The 20,284-nt window shown below is 35.0% G+C and overlaps 1 protein-coding gene across 5 annotated transcripts in view; it reads right to left on the bottom strand.

Moving 5' to 3' along the window:
* The window catches only part of Trps1 (transcriptional repressor GATA binding 1), a 235,919-nt gene that overhangs the window by 168,159 nt on the left and 47,476 nt on the right, over window positions 1-20,284 (bottom strand). For all 5 annotated transcript variants that reach the window (XM_071602176.1, XM_071602179.1, XM_071602175.1 and 2 more), the window contains one exon: window positions 9,834-10,963. In XM_071602176.1, the coding sequence (XP_071458277.1) occupies window positions 9,834-10,963 (1,130 nt within the window). The remainder of the gene's footprint in view (window positions 1-9,833; window positions 10,964-20,284) is intronic.

Below are 20,284 nucleotides of genomic sequence, written 5' to 3'. Positions count from 1 at the left end.
ACAGCATTATTTTCAAAAGTTTGAAGCAATATACAATTTTCACTAACCTACACTAACACTGAGAATAGTGCTTCTCAACTCCAACATTCACAGGAATCACCAGGGGATCTTGTTAAAAGTCCAGATTTGGACTCTGGAAGTCTGGCTTAAGACCTGATAGTCTGCATTTGTTATAAGCTGTCTGACAATGCTGATGCTCTTGGTCCCCAAACCACACCATGAGTAGGAAAATCCATGCAGTTATGATCAGAAATAACTTCAAGATAGGTAATGACACAGCTTGCAATTAACTCTCAGTGAGTAGATAAATATGTATATATACACACATGTGTATATAGTGTGTGTATACATATATGTATATACACACTCAGCGCTTTGCAGAACATCTCAAATGAATTTTTTTATGATGAGTGACATTATTTTACCATTTAAAGCACATACAGTATCAACCACTTCTGAGAGTCAACATTAACAGCTGTATAAATTAAAACTACAGACATGAAATTGTTAAGAACAATCCCAAACTTATTTTTTTTAAATTTCATTGTTTGAGGATAGTCTGTCTTTTTTAGTGATAAGGTCATTCATACATATTACCCACAAGTCCACAAACTGCATATTTCCATCCCCACTTCACAGATGAAGATGCTGAAGCATAGTGAGGTCAATTCACATTAAACAATATTGATGGCAAGATATACTATTTTTACTATTGTTCATGTCTATTCTTCCATGTCTATTGTCAGTGTTTTAAACACTGAGAAGACCTTCAATACAATGCTATACCTACAAAGATAAGACTAGATTATTACAAACCCTGATATAAGAACATTATTCAAAAATAAAAGCCTAGTCATTATGAAACTACATTAGTTTGGACTCTCCTCCAACCTATTAAATGCATTTTATTTTATCAGCATTAATATGGAAACTTCAAAGACACTCAAGGAATTTTTCCTACAGTTCCCAACGCCAACCTTAACCACACCCCATCCATAAACACTTCCCAAATGATTCAATCCAAGAATAAATCTAGTGTCTCCTCTGGGTTACTCTAAAATTTCGTCTTCACCTTAGGACTTTTTAACACATTGTCCTCTATTAAAATCTTGAATATAATCTTAATATGTAGTTATACTATTACTGCCCCCAAATCAGGATCAAAGCTGACCCATTTTTGTATAGCCCCTACCTCAAAATGTCTGTAGAGTCACTAACTATCTGTTTAATAACCAAAGGAATGAACAACCACAGCCCTGGGGATGTTCAGGATGCTCTATTTAATATGTAGAGTCATAACATAGCACAGAAATATTAAGAGGTACATAGGTATTTTGCAGATGGCACATTTTGAGTGGTACTCTGAATAAACTCTTCATTATTTACAAACTCCTAGAACTTCTGGCTACATTAAGCCAGACTAATTTGAAGATACTACAAATAGTGTATGCTTTGCATTAATTTAAATTATGTACCCTCTGCCAACTGGATAACAAACAGTCTCCTCATGCTACCTGAGGAGAAAAGATGTCATTTTGTAGACCTTCTTAGTATAAGCTTGCCAGATTAAACAGAGGACTCCTGGTTAAATTTGAATTTTTGATAATAAATAAATGATATTTTAATGCAAGTATATCCCATGCAAGATTTGGGACATACTTACACTTTTGAGCAATCAGAAGATGAATCAAAAACCTTGATTAAAGAGCTAAAATATTATTTCCCTCCAGGAAAGAAATATCAAAACTGTGTTAAAAGGAAAAAGACCACATTGAACTTAATTCAAATGACTTAGAATTTCTGTGAGAATAAATGTTTCATACATTATCCTACTTAATAGAAAGTTCATGTGCTATTAAAAAAAAAAAAAAGAAAAGAAAAAAACATCTATTCTGGACCCTTCCATGTTCTAATGCATAGAGGCACTCCGTCCTAACAGTAGCATTCCATTCATTAGTAGAGATTATTATAAATTGTTTTCACAATTCATAAAGGAAGAAGAAATGCTTCCAGGTGGGGAGGGGGGGAGGACAGCTAAAAGATGCTACTCATGGACTATCCTCTGATAAAAATTTCTATTTTCATAGCAAACCAGTTGTGGTATATGCAAAGCACAGCTCCAAATGATGCTTTCTTTTTCCTTTAAATGCTAACTTCTAGAGATTTATGTAACACTTGAAAAGCTCTCCCTCCAACTGCATTTCACTTTGAATAGTGTGAGCCACAGTTTTTATTCTTCAATGACGAAATGGAGCCTCAAAGTAAATGAACAAATGATAGATACAATCAATTAGAATTTGAGCAATATTTTTGGTAATAACATTATCAAACGATTATAGAAAATTATCACAGAAGTATGTTAAATGAAGGTTATTAAATATTTAAATGCAAACATAGCTGAGTCAATCTGACCTCTAAAACATCTAGTCATTTTTGTAACACATACTTGACTGGTATATAAATCTATGCATGGCATGTGACACAGCTGCCACTATAGAATGAAAGAATGGAGATGAGAGTATCTGAAGGACAAAGACAAAAATAGAATTATTGATGGATAATCAGATCAATCCTTTAGCAGCAGGAAACAGAATACTCAACCTTAGCAGGAGCAGTCTACAGAATATAATCTAAGAAAAACTGAAAATCTGAATAAAATTGTGTTCAGTTCACAGAACTTGCATTTTTAAACTGAAATAATCTGATAATACTTCCTCATTTGCAATAATTAGATTGGGAGGAGGCTGAGGGCTTTATCTTCTAGTGTATAACACATCATCTTCCTTTTAGGATAAAAAGAAAAAAACAACTAATGTCATATCTGAAAAGTTTCAAGATAAGATTCACTTTCAGAAGGAAGGTATCCCCTACAAAGTTTCAAAATAGAAAGGTGAGTCTTCCCATAAAATAGAAAGCAACCAAGAAATGGGAAATAATTTAGAGATATTAATATGAAACAAAAATCAGGAATAAAACTAGATAGCTAGTCTTACACAGTTTTCAGGACCTTTCTGAAATTTCTCATAAATAATGTGTACCAAAAAAGGAGGTGGCATTGCAAGCTATTCTCCTGATGGACTAGAACATTCTTGGTAATTTCTGTGTGTCTCAATGGGAATTTTCAAAGTAAAATATTATATCTATATCAAGGTATTACAGGCCACTGAGTTACTAGGCATTGTTTAAAAACACACGACACGTAACATACACAAATCTAAATGCCACCTTCACAGCCCTCACCCTTTTAGAAACCCTGTGCTAATGCTCTGTGTACTTGGCATTTTCAGATGTGTGGATAATTAAGTGCTTGTCATAAAATTCTACTTTTCCAAATTAGCAGAGCCTACATTTCATCTTCCTTCACAGAACTCTTTTAAGACAGCAAATGAGCAGTAGCTATATTAATCTGACCATCTACTGTATCCAATGTTAATTACTTCAGCTTGAGTTTACATATTTTATAACTAAAAGGCACGAATAACATTTAAAATTTTCAAATCTCATTCATAAATCTCCCAATGGACAGGTGCTACCAAAACATATGGGCATTTTTCCACATTCTAAGTCAACAATAAATAGTTGAATATTGATTTTAAGTAGTTAGTTAATAACAAGAAATGTTGAACATATATTCATATATTTGCTGGGCATGTACAGTAATAAGAATCAATGACTCAATTTTATTTTAAAATTGTATCATGTAATGCTAATGACACAGAAACATACATACACCCATATGCATTTTTATCTAGGTTAAAAAACAAATTAAAAAGTGGACCATAATCATAGAATCACAGACTTGGATTTTATTTTAATAAAAATCTATATATAGCTAGACACAAGCAGAGGTTGAAGAGATGATAAAGAAAATAACAGTTCTGATATGGTTGAATATATTACATGAATATAAACACATATACATCATAGATATAAAACTATATAAAGATGAATCTCTAGATATATGTAGCCATAGGCAAATTTTGTATATATATAATAAAAATAATATTTATGGTATAGTTGAACATATATGAATATGTATAAACATTTGTACAATACAAATATACATAAGAATAGTTTTATCTTGCTATTTCTAGAATTTATAAAAAATGTTATCCAATTGTAAATAATCTTCATTGCTAATTTTTATTTTATTTTATTTTTTTAATTGTAGATGGACACAATACCTTTATTTTATTTGTTTATTTGTATGCAGTGCCACGGATTTAACCCACTGCTTCACGCATGCTAGGCAAGTGCTCTACCACTGAACCACAAAACTGGTCCCTTCATTGCTTATTTTTAAGCAGCCAAAATTAAGCTCATGAAATTCATCCTGCAGTAAACTGTCAGTTATGGCAAATTAACCACTGTATAATATTCCTCTCTGTGAAATTTCTACAAATTATTTAATTAATCTGTCATGGACAGTTAGGGTTTTTTTTTCACCATTTCATTTGTTTCTTTGTTCACTTTTCATTTTATTTGGTTGTTTTCTTTTTCAAAAAATATGATTATGAACATTTTTGCACAACTATCTAGGAAAGTTAAGGATTTTCTTCTGAGGAGTAAAATGAATTTGAATATCTGATATTGTCAGAACTGCCAAATTCATTTTCTAAAAATGCACACACAAACTATTCCTAACTCTTCTAATGTTTTTTGGTCTTAAAGTCACCTTTTCTGAAATTAATAGAGTGATTTTATTTTTCGATTAGTATTTGCTTCATGCAAATTCATCCATGCTTATCTTTTAGTTTCTGAGGTCTACGTTAATGCACTCAAAGGAAATGTTCTGTGTGATCCTATATTCCTGAAATCTGACTTCTTTTTGGCTTAAAAACTGTCAGATTATGTAGCTAGTCCGAACCTGACTGAAAAGCAGTCTCTAATTGTTTGGTGTAGAGTTTATATTTTTTAAATTTATATAAATTAGGTTTATTAATCTGTTGGTCAAATCTTTGAAATTTTGAAAAGAATTTCTGCTTAACATTTAATAAGAGTAGCTCGCCAATGAGATTGTGGTTTATTGTATTTTTCCTGTAGCTCCTCTATCAATTTTTGCTTTACCTATTTTTATTTCATGCATTTAGAACTGTAGATGGAATGAATTAAACTTATTCTTGCTCTTTGTCTTAAAGTCTATTATATGAGATTTATAAAGCCCTCTCAACTTTCCCTTTATTTATATTATCTGGTTTAACTCAGTCTATTCTTTTCTTTCAAACTCTCCAAAGATTTGTATTTTAGGTACAATTCCATATCCTATAAACAGCAGAAGGTTGGATTTTCTTTTTTAATACTGTCTGATAATATCTTGTAAGGTGCAAGTTTAATCCACAATTTTCATTAACATTTTTGATATGTGGGCTTTTTTACCATTTTACTTCTAAAATTCTATTTGTCCAACTTTTCTCATATACCCTCTCTTGACATGCTTAAAAAGATAAATTGAATTTTACATGAGTTCTTTACTTCACTATGCCATTTTTCTACTCTACAGCTTTGGAAACTATGTACTCATTTCCTATTCTTTCATTAGTTATCCTTAATTTTTCCAAGTATTCATAATGAGGTTCAAACTCACTAACTGCACACAATTCGAACACCTTAGATCTTAATTCTGGTCATTTTCCCTTCAGATATCCAGAGAAACATTGCTTAATACCTTAGTCCCTCTCTTTTTATCCTGCATAAATGAAGGCTATGTTTGTTTAGATGTATCAAGATCTTTCCCAAGTCTTAAGTCCAACTCCTTTGCTTTTATTTTCAGAAGATAGTTTTGATGGGTAGACAGTATTAGGTTGATTCCCCCCCCCCAAAACATTTGGTAATATTCCTCCTTCTTCCTGTTTCCACCATTGCTAAAATTGGTTAACCTAATAATCTTTTCTGAGTAGTTGATCTGTTGTTTGTCTCTAGCTGCTCTTAAGGATCTGTGTTACCTGGTGTTTCAACTTTTGCTATAATGTGTTTGTTGTTAAATTTATTTGTATATATGCTGCTTAGTGTAGGCTATGTATCTGTGTATTAGTACCTTTCATCAGTTCTAGAAAATCCTTGTTTGTTTTCTCCTCAAATACTGGTTACCTATGCTCCATTCTCTATATTATCTGCTCCTGGGATTCTAATTGTCTATTGGAACATCTTATTATATTTCCATATCTTATATCTGCCTCTGATATTTTCCATCTCCTTACTCTCTCTTAAACATTGTCTAATGTCTCATTCTGATTAGCTCATTTGCTCTCCATCATTTTCTAATCTTCATTTAATCTCTCTCTGTTTCAAGCTTCAATAATAATATTTCTTAAGTAAAAAATGCTATTTGTCTCTTTTTTTGGCTCCCTGGTAATTTGTAGTTTAATTTGTTAGATCTAACTTTAATAGTAATTTTACTTCTTTAAACACTTAACTATTTATTATCTTATAACTGAAAACTCCTGTATCTGAAATTCCTTTATTTCTAAATCCATCTTTTTTTGGTTTTGTTTTTCCACTGATGTCATGGAGGGTGGTTTATTTCTCTTTCCAAATGTAAACTTTTTTTCTACTGGCAAGCTCATATAATATTCAATTAATCCATGGATAGCTTGTCAGTAAAAACTCGGTACTTTTCTATAGACAAATTCAGGCTTACTTCTGCCAGAAGACAGAGGGAGACACCCAATGTGGAAACACTTTCACCACCTTCAAGGTCCCAGCTTAAAGTAAAACACAGATTTGGGCCCTAGCTCTGCAGGAGACTCCAGTCTTAGTCTCTCAGCCATCTGCAGCATCAAAGTTGGCATTCTCCCCCAGTGCAACCTCAAATTCCAAGTTTACTTTTACTTCTCCCTCATTTGTGTTTAGCTCACCTCTTGACAGAGAAGAAGAAAAGCTTCAAAGTTCCCTTGCATGTGTGGAGGCCTAACAATGCACTGCAGAGTATTTGTTATCTAGCAGAGCTGCTGTGTAAGACAATGGTTACACTTACTCCAGCAACATAAGTTATGACACTGAAATTTTGATGAAAATGGTAGATTTGATTCACTGTTTAATAAGAACAAAAAGACAATACATAGAGAAAAACAGATCCACAAGTGGAATACAGTAATGCTATCCTACTATGAGTCTTGTATATTAAGTGCTCAAACACCTAGAATATTCCACAGCAGTAATACAGAATTTTGGTAGATGCTTCCTAACACAAATAATATGCATAAACATAAATATAACCTGAAAGATACGACAGTGATAAGGAAATGGTCTTCTGTTGTTTCATCTTCAAATTCAGGATTTAAGGTAGAAGCTTGATCAAATTGTAAGCATCCAGGTGACTATTTCCTTTCACATCCCTTGGGCCTCCACTGTTGTTCAGCTTTGAGGAAAGTTTCCTTACACTTCCTCCTCCTGAGTTTCGACTCCCGAAATGGTGAGTCTCCAAATTTAAATATTTCTGAAAGAACTCACCAACAGATTAAACTACTCAGCACCTTAAAGGTTCTCGGGTAAGCAAAATTACATCAGGATTTAAAAATAAGTATAAGGGTAGTTTAATGCCCTCAGGACATGTGCTGTTTAATTTCTTAGCAAATAAAATGCTGAGAGGTTGATTAAATTTGAAATGAGCAGACAACTGTCCTTTGACATGGAACCCTAGTTCCTCAATAGCATCCAAGACCATAATTGTGAAAGATTACAATGTAGCACCTTGGAGATCTCAGCTCATTCTAACTCCTGTGAAGTAAAATGCTCATGGGAAATTCATTTGCATACAGACATTCACTGAGCATCTATTAGACATGCTGGCAGTGTTAAACTGTGCAGACACAGTGGGAAGCAAGAACAGAATAGTCTCTTCTTCCAGAACTTACTTTCATCACTGAATATTAACTAAATCCTGACATAATCAACAGTATTTTTATTCACATTGATATTTGGGGGGGAGATTATTTTCTTTATCTAAAGCATATGGAAACTAAGTTTTCTCTGACAATGGTTTTACCTTCCTGGAGAAAAGACACTGGTTCAAATCATCTGATAACTAGCTATATTAGTATGGGGGGAGAGGGACTAATATTTTTTTAAAAAAATCATGAGGTCTCTTCAAAAATGCCTCCCTTTTCAATGAAAGAAGGGATTATCTGATTTTTACATCACTTAACAAATATACCTGCAAAATATGCACATACTCACCCATTCTCACACATCCACACCAGCAAAGCTCAGAAAGAATCTGATGTCTGCTAGCCCCAGAAATAAATTAGCATGCAGCTAACATCAGAGGAGCCAGAAACACTCATTGCAAGTGTGAACACATATTTGATTGCAGGACTGTGTCTTTCCTAGGGCTGACCTTATAAATTAAACAGTGTAAATCTCAAGTAAGTGTTTTCTGAACATTTTGATTCACTGTGAACATTAGGATGCCCTTCAAATTAACATCTAACATTATTAGTTTATTGTTGGACATGAACTGCTTCATTACTGGTGACTGAAAAGACACCCTCACTGGCACTCATGCACAACTCCAAAAAAGAATGGAAAGGCTTGATTAAAATTTTGGAATGTAAAAATTGAAATGCTAGATTTTTAAGTTAGGATATTGGATATACATATGGAAAAAGCACTTAAAAATGGTAAATAAAATTCTTTACTTTGGTGCCAAGATGCTTAATAACATACTAAGTAAAATCTGAACACCAGGTATCTCCAGGGCTTTGCCAAACTAGTGCCTACTTATAACCAAGACTTATTTTTAATGCACCTTTCTCAGGAAAGCACTTTCTATCCACATTGAGCTACACTGTTATTATGGTCATTTCAAACATAGGGCTTGTAGTTCATCTTTTATGATACTCATCACTCAAAATGATCTGCAAAGTGCTGTCTTCCCTGCTGAACTACATGAGGCCTACATGAGGCCACTATGCTGTTGACTCCTGTATAGCCAACCAATGTCTGGCTGGCACATGCACATTCTAAAAATTAATTAAGGCATGGATACATAAATGAAATAAAGACATGTAACCTGAGCACATCTCTAGAAGGTATGAAAAGTTAACCAGGAAAACTGATGCTTATAAAGAGAATAAAGTCAAAGTAAAATAAAACAGAAATGTACCCTCCTCTATCTATGAACTTGAAATAATTAGTTTTACCTGCTCAGAGGCAAGTGCACGTCCAAAATCACACATGCTACAAAACACTCACCTTGACAATCAAGATTATTGTCCATTTTTTTTCAAAGTGAGAAGAATGTCCAATCTCATTTTAAGGATAAAATGAACCGCATGTTCTCAAATTGATTGTTTCCCAGTTGGAATAAAGAATAAAATATATTCTAACAGAACCTTTCATTTGGGAGCTGTTCCATCAACAATTATAGGATAAGAAGTCATATTAGAAAGGACAAATAAACATAGTATGGTCAATAAGTAAATTTAGGGGCTGGAGTTGTGGCTCAATGGTAGCGTGCTCACCTAGCACATGCAAGGCCCTGGGTTCAATTCTCAGCACCACATAAAAATAAGTAAACAAAATAAAGGTATTGTGTCCAACTACAACTAAAAAATAAATATTTAAAATTTTAAAAGAAGTAAAATTAGCAGCAATGTATTGTAGGCATCACTGAGAATTTTAAAATATACTCAGTAAATGGTATAAAACAGATATGAAACAGGAATACAAGTAACCAAATTAAAATCAAAGGTTACGACACCTATAAATGTATTATGTGCGATTCTATAAGTGATCTCTAAAGTGATCATGTCCTGCAACTTCCAAGCCATCAGACTCACTCCCTGGACTCTTGTTATTATTTTCCTGGTACTTTGCCCCCCTGTATGGATTACCTGTAGTGTCGGGAAATCTCTTCTTCCACCTGGGTAATAAAATCACATTTGGTACATGAGTGTTCTTTGCTTTCCTTGATAGCCTGCTGCCCATCTGATCCTTGCAGATGATTTGCTTCCTGTTTGACATCCGAGGCTTGGGACTCATGCACAGTCTCATAGTGAAAGAGGAGCACATCTACATCAGGGGTAGAGAAGGGACACTGGTGGCACTGGTGTTTGACCCTCGAGCTTCCAGCCGCCCCAGGAGACAGGTGCAACAGCAAGAGTGCACAGTGGGAACAATTACTTTTTCTACAAGCAAACGGATAAGTAATTTCTCCAAGGTGCTTTTCTGGGCTGCAAAGTCCTCGGGGACAGAATGGACAGTGTTTAATGGTACACTTGTGAATGTTATGGAGCTGTTGATAATGGCGCAAAAGCGGCCCCACTACAATGACATCGGGGCCATGGCTTTTGGAATATCTGAAGTCGCAGAACTGACAATTATAGCTTGTTACCATATTATCCTCTGCTCCCTTGCTGGAGAAGTCCTTCTTTTTAGCTCCACTTGAGCCCTTGTCTGCCTTGGTCATTGGCTCTCCTTCTGCACTTTTGGCTAGATCATTCTGATTAATGACAGAGCCCCTGGAAAGCTTATCATTCAATTCTGGATTAAGGCCGCCTGACTGCACTGCCGCATGCTGCTTGCCATAATGTTCTAGCAGTTTAATGGAGCTAGATGACTCACAGCTGAAACTACAAAATTTACACCAGTAGTAACTGGTGGCCTCTGTACCATTTTGTCTCGAGGAATCAAGGGGCTTGATGGGCACTGAGTAGCCAACAGGAGTGTCGTCTCCCGCTTTGACTGTTATCTTGTCCTGCCACTTTCCCAAATCTCCAGAATCACTGGATCGAAGTGTAGGGATGGATTTGTTAGAGTTTTTCTCAGAAGGTTTTGCACCCTCAGAGGAGGGGAGAGAAGCTTTTATTTTGTTCGGGTGCGTCTGAAGAAAATGCTGTTCTAGTTCAGTGGATGAGTTGCCCATATAAGTGAAATTGCAGAATTTACAGCGGAAATACTTGGTGTTTCCTTGGCAATCTGGTGTTTTCCGTCCGATGCCAATGAATGTTCCACCTGAAGTGACCTAAAGTATAGAAGAGATGGATGTTACTTTACACATATCATTAATTCATGAGTTCTCTACAGGCAGGTGGGGGTGGGGACTGCAAAGTAATCTACATTAAAAAAAATACAATAGTGCTCCTAGTTTCTATGAAATCACTTAAATAATCAGAGCCAAAGAAATCCCCTCTCCATTTCTCAAGCTCCCCTCTGAGGGGTTCATTTTGCTTAATATTTTAGGCCAAAGTAGCAGACGAAAGTAAATAATAAAAGCACCATAACGAATTCAAAAGATTTAATAATATATACTTAGAAAAACATTTTCTACTGAGTATGTTTCACTACTCCCTCCTTCAAATCACAGTCCTGCAGAAGCATCCAAATCACAGGGGGTTTCTTTACACAAAGCTAAGGCTTGCTGTCAAAACCAGAGGCAGTTGCTCAGAGATTACTCAACACAGATGTTCTCCAAGGAAATCTTCTGTTCAGTTTCTACAGCAATGAGGCTGCAGGCAAAGATGAGGTCTATCTGTTTGGTAAAATAGGATTCTAAAATGACCACACAAAATGGCTCAGAATGGAAGTTCATGCATGCACAATGAAACTAAACATAAAAGGAAGAGAGTAGGCAGGAAATCTTGGTGAAGGAAGATCCATGTAAAGAGCTTCAAATTGTTTTCAACCAAAGACAAATGAAAAGAAGAAAATCTTCCTGGACCTTACTTGATTAATGCTTTGCCTCATAGAAAATGGCTCCCAGCAACTCCTATGAGTGGATCATGGGGATGTTCCAATGCCAAAATAAGGTAATTCCCCCATAAAAGTCACTACTACTCTGCTTTCTTTCCCAAAGTTGAAATTGCACAGCACTGGGGCTATGAAGGCCTTCAAAGGGCACTCACAGTTCCTCCCTTCACAATGTGTACCCTCAACAGGCAGCCTGATTGAGTGCCATCCCTGAGCAGACAGGATGCATGGTTTAAAATAAAACTTTTGACTGAAATACTCCAAAAAGTGAGATATTTTCCTTTCCAAATATCTGTGGATTTAAAATTTTTTTTCCAGCAACCAGATGTAATATATAAAGCGAGTGGCATAATCATGGTCTGCCTTCTTCAACAGCTGCTCAAAAATGACATGTGTGATCGCTGCTCATATCCAAATTGCTCCCCGAGAAAAGTCTCAAGCATCTCAAAATCAAATAAAGACACTACTTAAAATGCAAATAATATTCTTTAAGGCACTGAGAGATACCTTTGTACCTCTACTGTATGGAACTAAGACTGAAGTCACCATTCACTGCTTAAAGAGAGGCATAATCTTGATCTAGTTACTTAATCTCTCTGGCCAACAGCTTCCTCAATTAGGGCAACCTCTAAATTTATGTTCAGTATTACAGTTCTAGGAAATGTGCATTAACTCATAAACAGCCTGACACTGGTTATACATTAAGATAAGAGTTTATGAAGGTCTCTCACTGCCTTCAATCAAAGGATGATATAGACCATGTCTATATCTACAGCACAAGCCCACAGATTTCCATTTGTTGATAACAGAGCATTATTTAACCAGAAAGCTAAGAATGAGGCATCCTCTCAGGCAGCAACTTGACAGTCAAGAGTGTAAGAGATGTCAAAGCCAGACACTAGAGGATACAGTCTAGAACATTCTAACCTAGCACTTAAGTGCCCAAAGTAACTAAAACTTGTACTGAAATAAATGCATCATATTGCAAAATTTCTACATGCATTTCTCAATTCACTGGAGGTGAGGAGAACCTGATTTTCAAAAAATCAAAATACTCATATGGGATACTATCACCAGGTACTCTGTTCAGACAGTTACACTTGAATCCAAAGGGGTAACTCATTTTTTTCTTTAACACAGGGAGAGAAAGAAAGTGTGCAAAATTTGAGATTAAAGTTTTCTTGTTATAGCTACTATATTGCTTCAGAGTTACTGTGCTTCCCTATAAAATGCTTTAAACGTCTGTTTGTACAACCAAGATTCCCAAGAAATCACCACATATCATCACTATTTCTTTGATTTTGCAATCTTTAAGCCTCATGTGCTCTGACCACAAGTACATTTCTCCTACAACGGGATGAACAGACTAACTAGAGGGGAAGTGGCAAAGTCATTCAGTGATAAACTCACACACTTGGTATGACTAGTATTCTCAGATAAATGAAAATATTAAATTCTGCTGTTAGTAAGCTAATGCTCTGTTTATATTCCTTCTGAGACTGCAGGAAGAATATTATTAATATTTGGAAGGAAGTAAGGGCTCAGTACATATTGGTTAAACGAATAGATGAATTACTTAAGGGAGATGTAAGCACAGATGGAAATCTCTCACCAAGACCCCTGTATTACCTGGGATAAGGAAGCCATCGTAATTCATGGCACCATTATCACTGACTTGACCTGATTGATGTCTATGGACCCATTCCAGAAAATACAAACTACATCTTTCACCCAAAAGCAAATGAATATAGAGCCACCTGAATGTAAATTAATGTTATATAGAAACATTCAATATAACTAATAAGCATGAAAAAGAACAGATTTTAAATTGTTTCTCACTAACTGAGGACTATGAACACATTTTATTCTATTTTAACGCAAGTTTTAATTTTTTTCCTTCCATGTAGTATTTTCCATGGTTTTCATCTATAATTTATTTACATACATCTTTAAATAGAACTATTTCACTAAAGAAGAGAAAAATATTAAAAGATTGGCTTTTTTTCAAGGTCTTTAACTCAATTTAATTCTATACTCCTTATAATATGTAGCAAAAACCAGTAACAATAATATCTAAAAGAATATGTCAAGGGGAAATATTTTAAAAGCTTCAGAACTCTTAAAATGACACTTTAGCACATGTACTTATTTTCAATGCAGGAAAAGACTATTTGTTTGAACTAAACACAAACCTTTCCTCAGATGTGGTTCATTTTCAAGTACTATAATTGATAGCAACAGAGACAATTATGAGGTACTAATTTAAGAGGACTTGAGGTTATGGGCTGATAGTCAAAAAAGTAAAACCTTCAAAATAAAAAGCTATGTAATCCCAGCAACTCAGGAGTCTAAAGCAGTAGGATTGTAAGTTCGAGGCCAACCTCAGCAACTTAGTTAGGACCTAGTAACTTGGCAAAAACCTGTCTCCAAATAAAAAATAAAAAATGGCTGGGGATATAGTTCAGTATCAAAGTGCCCCTATATTAAATCCCCAAAGTACTAAAAATAAATAATAAAAAGCTAAGTTGTTAAAGAAAAACTCCAAATACTGAACTCTCAAGTAACTTGAAGAAATCTGTAACATGATCTTGGCTGAAAATAACTATAGTCAGAATTAATCTACTAATACACATAAGAAATGTTTTTTCAGGTATAGTGCTTCGAAAATACATTCCAGGATACAGTGTACTTTGGTGATATACTTTTGATGGAGAATAAAGGTTTAAAAATTTCAATAACAAATCTAATTATATGGCAATCATCTCATTCTTAGGCCATTCATGGCTTATTCTTGCAGCCTATTCCTGGCAGCGTCACTATAATAGATCTGGTACACACCTTTCTCATTAAAATTTATAAAAGACAACCAATCAGAGGTCATTTAAAGTGATACATGGAGCACATTTAAAAGAAAAGTGCTGCATATTTTTCATTATGCACATTTTTATAATTGGCTCTCATGAATTACAGCAAAAAAAAAAAAAAAAAAAAACAGTTTATCCTAAAATGGTTTTCTTATTTACCTCGGTATACCTCTAGTTTCTCTATCATTACTTGTTATCAGATAGCAGATATCAATGTATCCTAAAGTCAGTCTCAATAATCTGGAAGCCAATTTATGAGAAAAGATTCTAAAAAGAATGCAGCGAGAGGCAGATTAGGCTGGGTGCACGGTACATGCCCAGCTCTCCCGCCTCCAACTGGCTATCAGAGGCCCAAGCGAAGATTCAGAAGAACTTCATTCTAAAGAACTTTAGAACTGTGTTCTAAAGAGGATCTCGACAGGAAGACAGTCTGATCCTGAAGATGTGGAACACCCTTCTATGGGAAGGGTTCTGCACTACACTCTTACTGCCTACAAGCACTAGTAATTCAAAACGAAATGACACAGCACAAAAAGCACCCAGATTAACAGATAATGGCAGTGTCTGGATCAGAGACAGAGTGGGTTCATGAAAACAGAAAAAAAAACACCTAACCCAACTGACGCAGGCAATACCTGACCCATGAACACATGAGTTGACACCAATCATGGAAACGTGTCTCAGGTAAAGGAAATAATATGAATAAAAGCAGAAATGAAAGAGAAATAATTCAAGTTGTTCTTAGGAAATGCTGACTACTGAAACATTGAATATTAAATCTTGCTATGTGATGATACCCACTAAGTAGTAACACAGATGTGGCTGTCCTAACTATTATCCCTTGAAGAATAAAGAATTTGGAAGAGTAATATATTACTGAGGGGACTATAATTAATTATATAATTATAATTAGATGATAGGTAGTCTTTTTTTTTCTAAAATAGACCTATACTTCCTATAAAATGCAAGAAGATTGATCCATAGATAGGATTTTTAAAAAGTTAAAAAAGAAAAAAGGGAAAAAGAAGAAGATAGTAGGAATAAAAAGAGGGACAAAGGAAAGGAAGGAGAGAAAAGGAAGAAGAAAAGAGAATAGAAAGAAAAAAGAAAACCACGGAAATCAGGACTTAATAAACATGAGGAATGACAGTAAGAGAACAAAGGACAGCATCAGAAAGATATCCAGGGTAACTCTAAGACTTCCTGCCTGCCTGAATTTAAAGTGGAAGTATGGAAGAAAGGAGGTAAAAGAAGTTTGGGGAGGTGGGGGGGGGGGTGCCTGTAGCTCAGTGGAAGAGCACTCGCCTAGCCTGTGTGAGGCACAGGGTTCGATCCTCAGCACCACACAAAAAGAAATAAATAAAATAGAGGCATTGTGTCCATCTACAACTAATACGTACACACACACACACACACACACACACACACATATATAAGTTGTTTTGGGGAACTTCACTTTTATCTATGTTGACTTTGAGGTGGCAGCAGAATATCAAGGTAAAGCTACCCATCAGCTGGAAAAACAGGTCTTAGAACAAACCATCATTTATTGTAGGATTCCCAAATATGTCACTGGACACATGAAAGAATTCAGGTGTTCTTTAATCTAACATCAACAGGTCATCTAAATATGAAAGGAGAAAGGTAGACAGGTGGACTATTTGAATTCTCAAGCTCCTCACTGATCCCCACATTGATCTCACTTTCAGAACCCAGTGAAATCACACAGCTCCAAGCACAGTGGGGGTGTGCAGCACACTGAAATTAGATACTCTAAAGGCATCCTGGTTTGCTCTCTGCCTCCACACCCATGCCTGCTCTTAACATAGGCAGAGGATAAAACCTTAATTACACAGCCTTGGAGAACATAAATGGGAGCTGGGTGCATCTTCTTGGCACTTAAACTTCATAGAAAAAAAAAAAAAAAACCTAAAGTGAGCCTAGTAACTAGAAGAGCAGAAAACAACTCTCAGATCATCTAATAGATCAAAAATTCCTAAAACAAAGTCCTCTAAATAAGGGGAATATGAAATAAACTACACATAGGCATAAAATGCCCCTTAACTGGGGGGGTAAAACAATGCATTTTCAATTGAATAAATTAAAATTTGCCCCTTACTCTATCAGAGACTAGTTTTTGTAGTAAAAGTACCAGTGAAATTTAATCACATCAATTTTTAAAAGACCAATCAACGCATTTAATTTTCTTTCTGGTGATTTTAATTATAAGCCTAGTAAATTCCAATAAGGTAGTATTATGCTATCCAGATTAGATAACAGATGACCTCAAAGAAATCACAAATGCCCACACATTCCATGTAATTCAGTGTATGCTTCAAACAGCTTTCTACCTGCAGCAAACTCGACTCAAATCAGGAAGGCTGTATATCACAGGGGTCCTTAAGACAGGCTCCTGGACCCACGCTCCCTGGTTTATACCTCATCTGGTCTACACCTCATCTTCTCTGCTTGTGCAACTCCATGATCTTGGGCATGTTACTTCAATCCCTCTATGCCTTTGTGTTTCTTCTTTTTTAAAAACAAACAGTGTCAACGTCAAGGTTTTTATGAAGATGAATTAATGAAGGCACATAAAGATCTCAGAGCCACATATGCATATAAGGCTCTTAATAAATGCTAGCTATTATCTGATGTAACTCCAAACTGGAAAATATATAGAAGATACGCGATTTCTAATTAGGTAAAGTGAAAAATAAACGAAATATGGATCAAAAGTATCTAAGTGAAAAATAAATTTTACATTTGATTTTCAATTAAACATTTGTCGAATATTCTGAAAATACACTGCATTTGCTTGGAACTCTGGAATCAAGTGATGAAGAATTATATGGTCTAATGATTCTCGGAACTAAACTCCACAAAGGAAATCAGAAAATGAAAGGGAACTGCTCTTTGCCTTTTGCTCTCTCTCCAAACTTTCCTGGGGTTGGCGCACCAGTTGTGTATCTGTTTTTCCAACAGCTGCAAGTACGCTGTAATTACAATGACCCGAGAAATAAAAGGCACTGAATAATCTGCTGACTTGATATGGTTAGCAGAACAGGCCATTTGAGAGATAAAACTTTTATTAAGAGTTGAATAATGCTAAATTTGATTGGATGTACTGATAGCCATGATTTTTTTTCTTCTAAACATTCTGCCTAGAGATAAACACTGATATTCTAGAAAACAATCCATGCTCTTTAACTGATAACAAAGTAAAAATCTAAGAGACCTTCCTATCTATCATACCAACTCTCATTATAAAGCTAAATGGGAGATTTAACTGTGGAGCAGGTAAAGGGATTAGTTAAGAAGGTCCACTACTCCTCCCTGAGTGGCTACATTATCCAGCTCGGCCATTGCCACTGATGAAAATAACCTGGTAAATGCCATAACTTTGCTTTGCTTTATGGCCTTGGGGTGAGCATATGTTTTATTTTGCACACTTTATTACTTGTTAAAGAGACACAGTCCTAAAAATAAGCATGGGTTCTATGCCAAACATTCTGCACTCTATAGACAGTCTGAATTGATTAAAGTCTCATTCACCAATTTTTCTAAAGTGCAATTGTCCTCGACTCAAAAAAACAAAGAAACAGAACCTGCTAAGATCTACAACTTCCCTCCTACTCCAGATCAAAGGAAACTCCAAAGCAAAAAATAAATATTTGGAAGGAAAATTCAGGACAAGTCAAAATAAACCACAATGAGATTAATGTTCCCTGATTTTTTTTTTCTTTTTTCAAACCTAACTGTAATCTCCTGTTCAAATGAATGTAGTGTTGTATGTTAAGGATCTGTAAAGCTCGTACAGTTAAATATATTAAAAATACAAGGACAAGGGCCTGTCTCTATTCTTCCTGTTCTTAACATGACATGCTATGCTATGCAACTCTGATTTTAAAAAAAATATATATATAACACAGAAATGTAGTTTTCCTAGTTCAAATACAAGGTAGCCCCTGTAAAGTTAATAAGGCAATTTTCTATTAACCTTAAAATTTCTTGAAGGGTCAAAATGAATTTAATGGCTACAATCCAGTGACTACCTTCTTAGACTCCTGAATAATTCAGAATGCTAGAGAAGGTATACAAACACAGAAAAACAACATATACACCATGAGCATTTACCAACTTGGGATAGTGTAAACACTTTCCCGTGGGAAGCACAACTTGACAGGCCTCCTACTTTTATAACCTGATCTGAGGGCTAAAAGCTCCCCTGTAAAGATGATGCAAACACCCTAATGCACAGCACATTAAGCCCTAATGAAATAGTGCGCCCGCGTTGTTAATGCAGGCCTCCATTCAGGGATGGTTTAAATATAAGCATAATAAAGCAGATTAAAAAGAAAGAGGCTGTAATTACTTTTTTAAGAACTCAATCTCTTGTCCTATTATTCATCTACATGTGAGCCTCAAAGGCTGAATACAGATAGTAAAAATTACATGAAGGGTATACCAATCGTGCCATATTCATTATTTTTAAAATGTAAGCACAATAATTGATAAACACAGAGGGAACGTGAAAAAAAATAGGGAAACAATCATCCTGGTCAAATCAATTACCTCTCAGCTAGCTACTGCATCCTTTCTTGCTTTTGTTGGTAAAGAAATAACACCTTTTTTGATGTCAGGGCTGGGCATGCTATCTCAAGGTGTATAGGGGAGACTCAATGAATTCCAAAGACCAAGCAAAGAGTCCTGGTTTTACAATGGCTATTCCAGGTGACCTCCTTTATCCTGTGGGATCCCCCTCTACTATGCAGTACAAAGAAATGTTGTTGACACGGTTTTTACAAAATTGTATTTGACCTGTTATTCGTGATACAAATTACACAGAGGTGGATTTTATCAATGACAATTAGATATTATCTAAATTTCAATTATTCTCCAAACATTATAATTATGAATTTATAATTTATTCAAATACTAGGATTAATTTAAATTACTTCTTTTTTCCCAATTATCTATCTCATATTGACATTCAAGTCGGTTCAAATTATTTAAAACCATCCATGTCAAACCAAAATATAGATCAAAGACACAGAGTTCTTTATGCCTTTACTTCTGGCTTCTGTTCTTTTTTTGCCCCCTTGGCCTAAAATGCCATAAATCTATCATTAACTACCAACTGTTCTGAAGATATTTTTAAAAAGCGAGTTCAACTGAAAAAGATTAATGAATTGTTCATGTATTTCTTCAATTAGCTTAAATTACAGATCTATATAAATAATACCTGAAATGAAATGATTATATTCATCTGTAATATTTATAAACATCTTTTTTTTTTTTTTGGTCGACGTACATGCAGGTCATCAACTTACTATATATATATATGTCTGATCAAAACACTGCATTAAAGAAATTTTATAGTCAGCATTTTATCTCCCATAGCTTTTCGTCTCTATACAGTTCAAGTTCCAAAGAAAGAACCTATCAAAAAGCATTTTGGCAGCACAAACACATGAAAAGGGAGTAAAAAGGGGGAATTTCAGATGTACTTTTATTATTGAGTTTATGCACATAGAGAAGCTTTCAATATTCATGGCAACAGAAACCCACTAATAAGTTACTTATCTTCAGACATGTTTCTGCATCAATTTCTGGTGTAGGTGCAAAGTGTTCAAATTCAGCACTTCACCGACCAGTGTATTTAGTGTTCTTTTCACAAACTGAAGTTACCTTTCTTTGGACTGCTTTTGAAACCCAATCATTTCTTTGCAATA

Source organism: Marmota flaviventris, chromosome 15 (genome assembly GCF_047511675.1).
Source record: "Marmota flaviventris isolate mMarFla1 chromosome 15, mMarFla1.hap1, whole genome shotgun sequence".
NCBI classification, from domain to species: Eukaryota; Metazoa; Chordata; class Mammalia; order Rodentia; family Sciuridae; genus Marmota; species Marmota flaviventris.
Note: the sequence above shows the minus strand (reverse complement) of the source record. Positions and strands in the feature narration are given on the sequence as shown.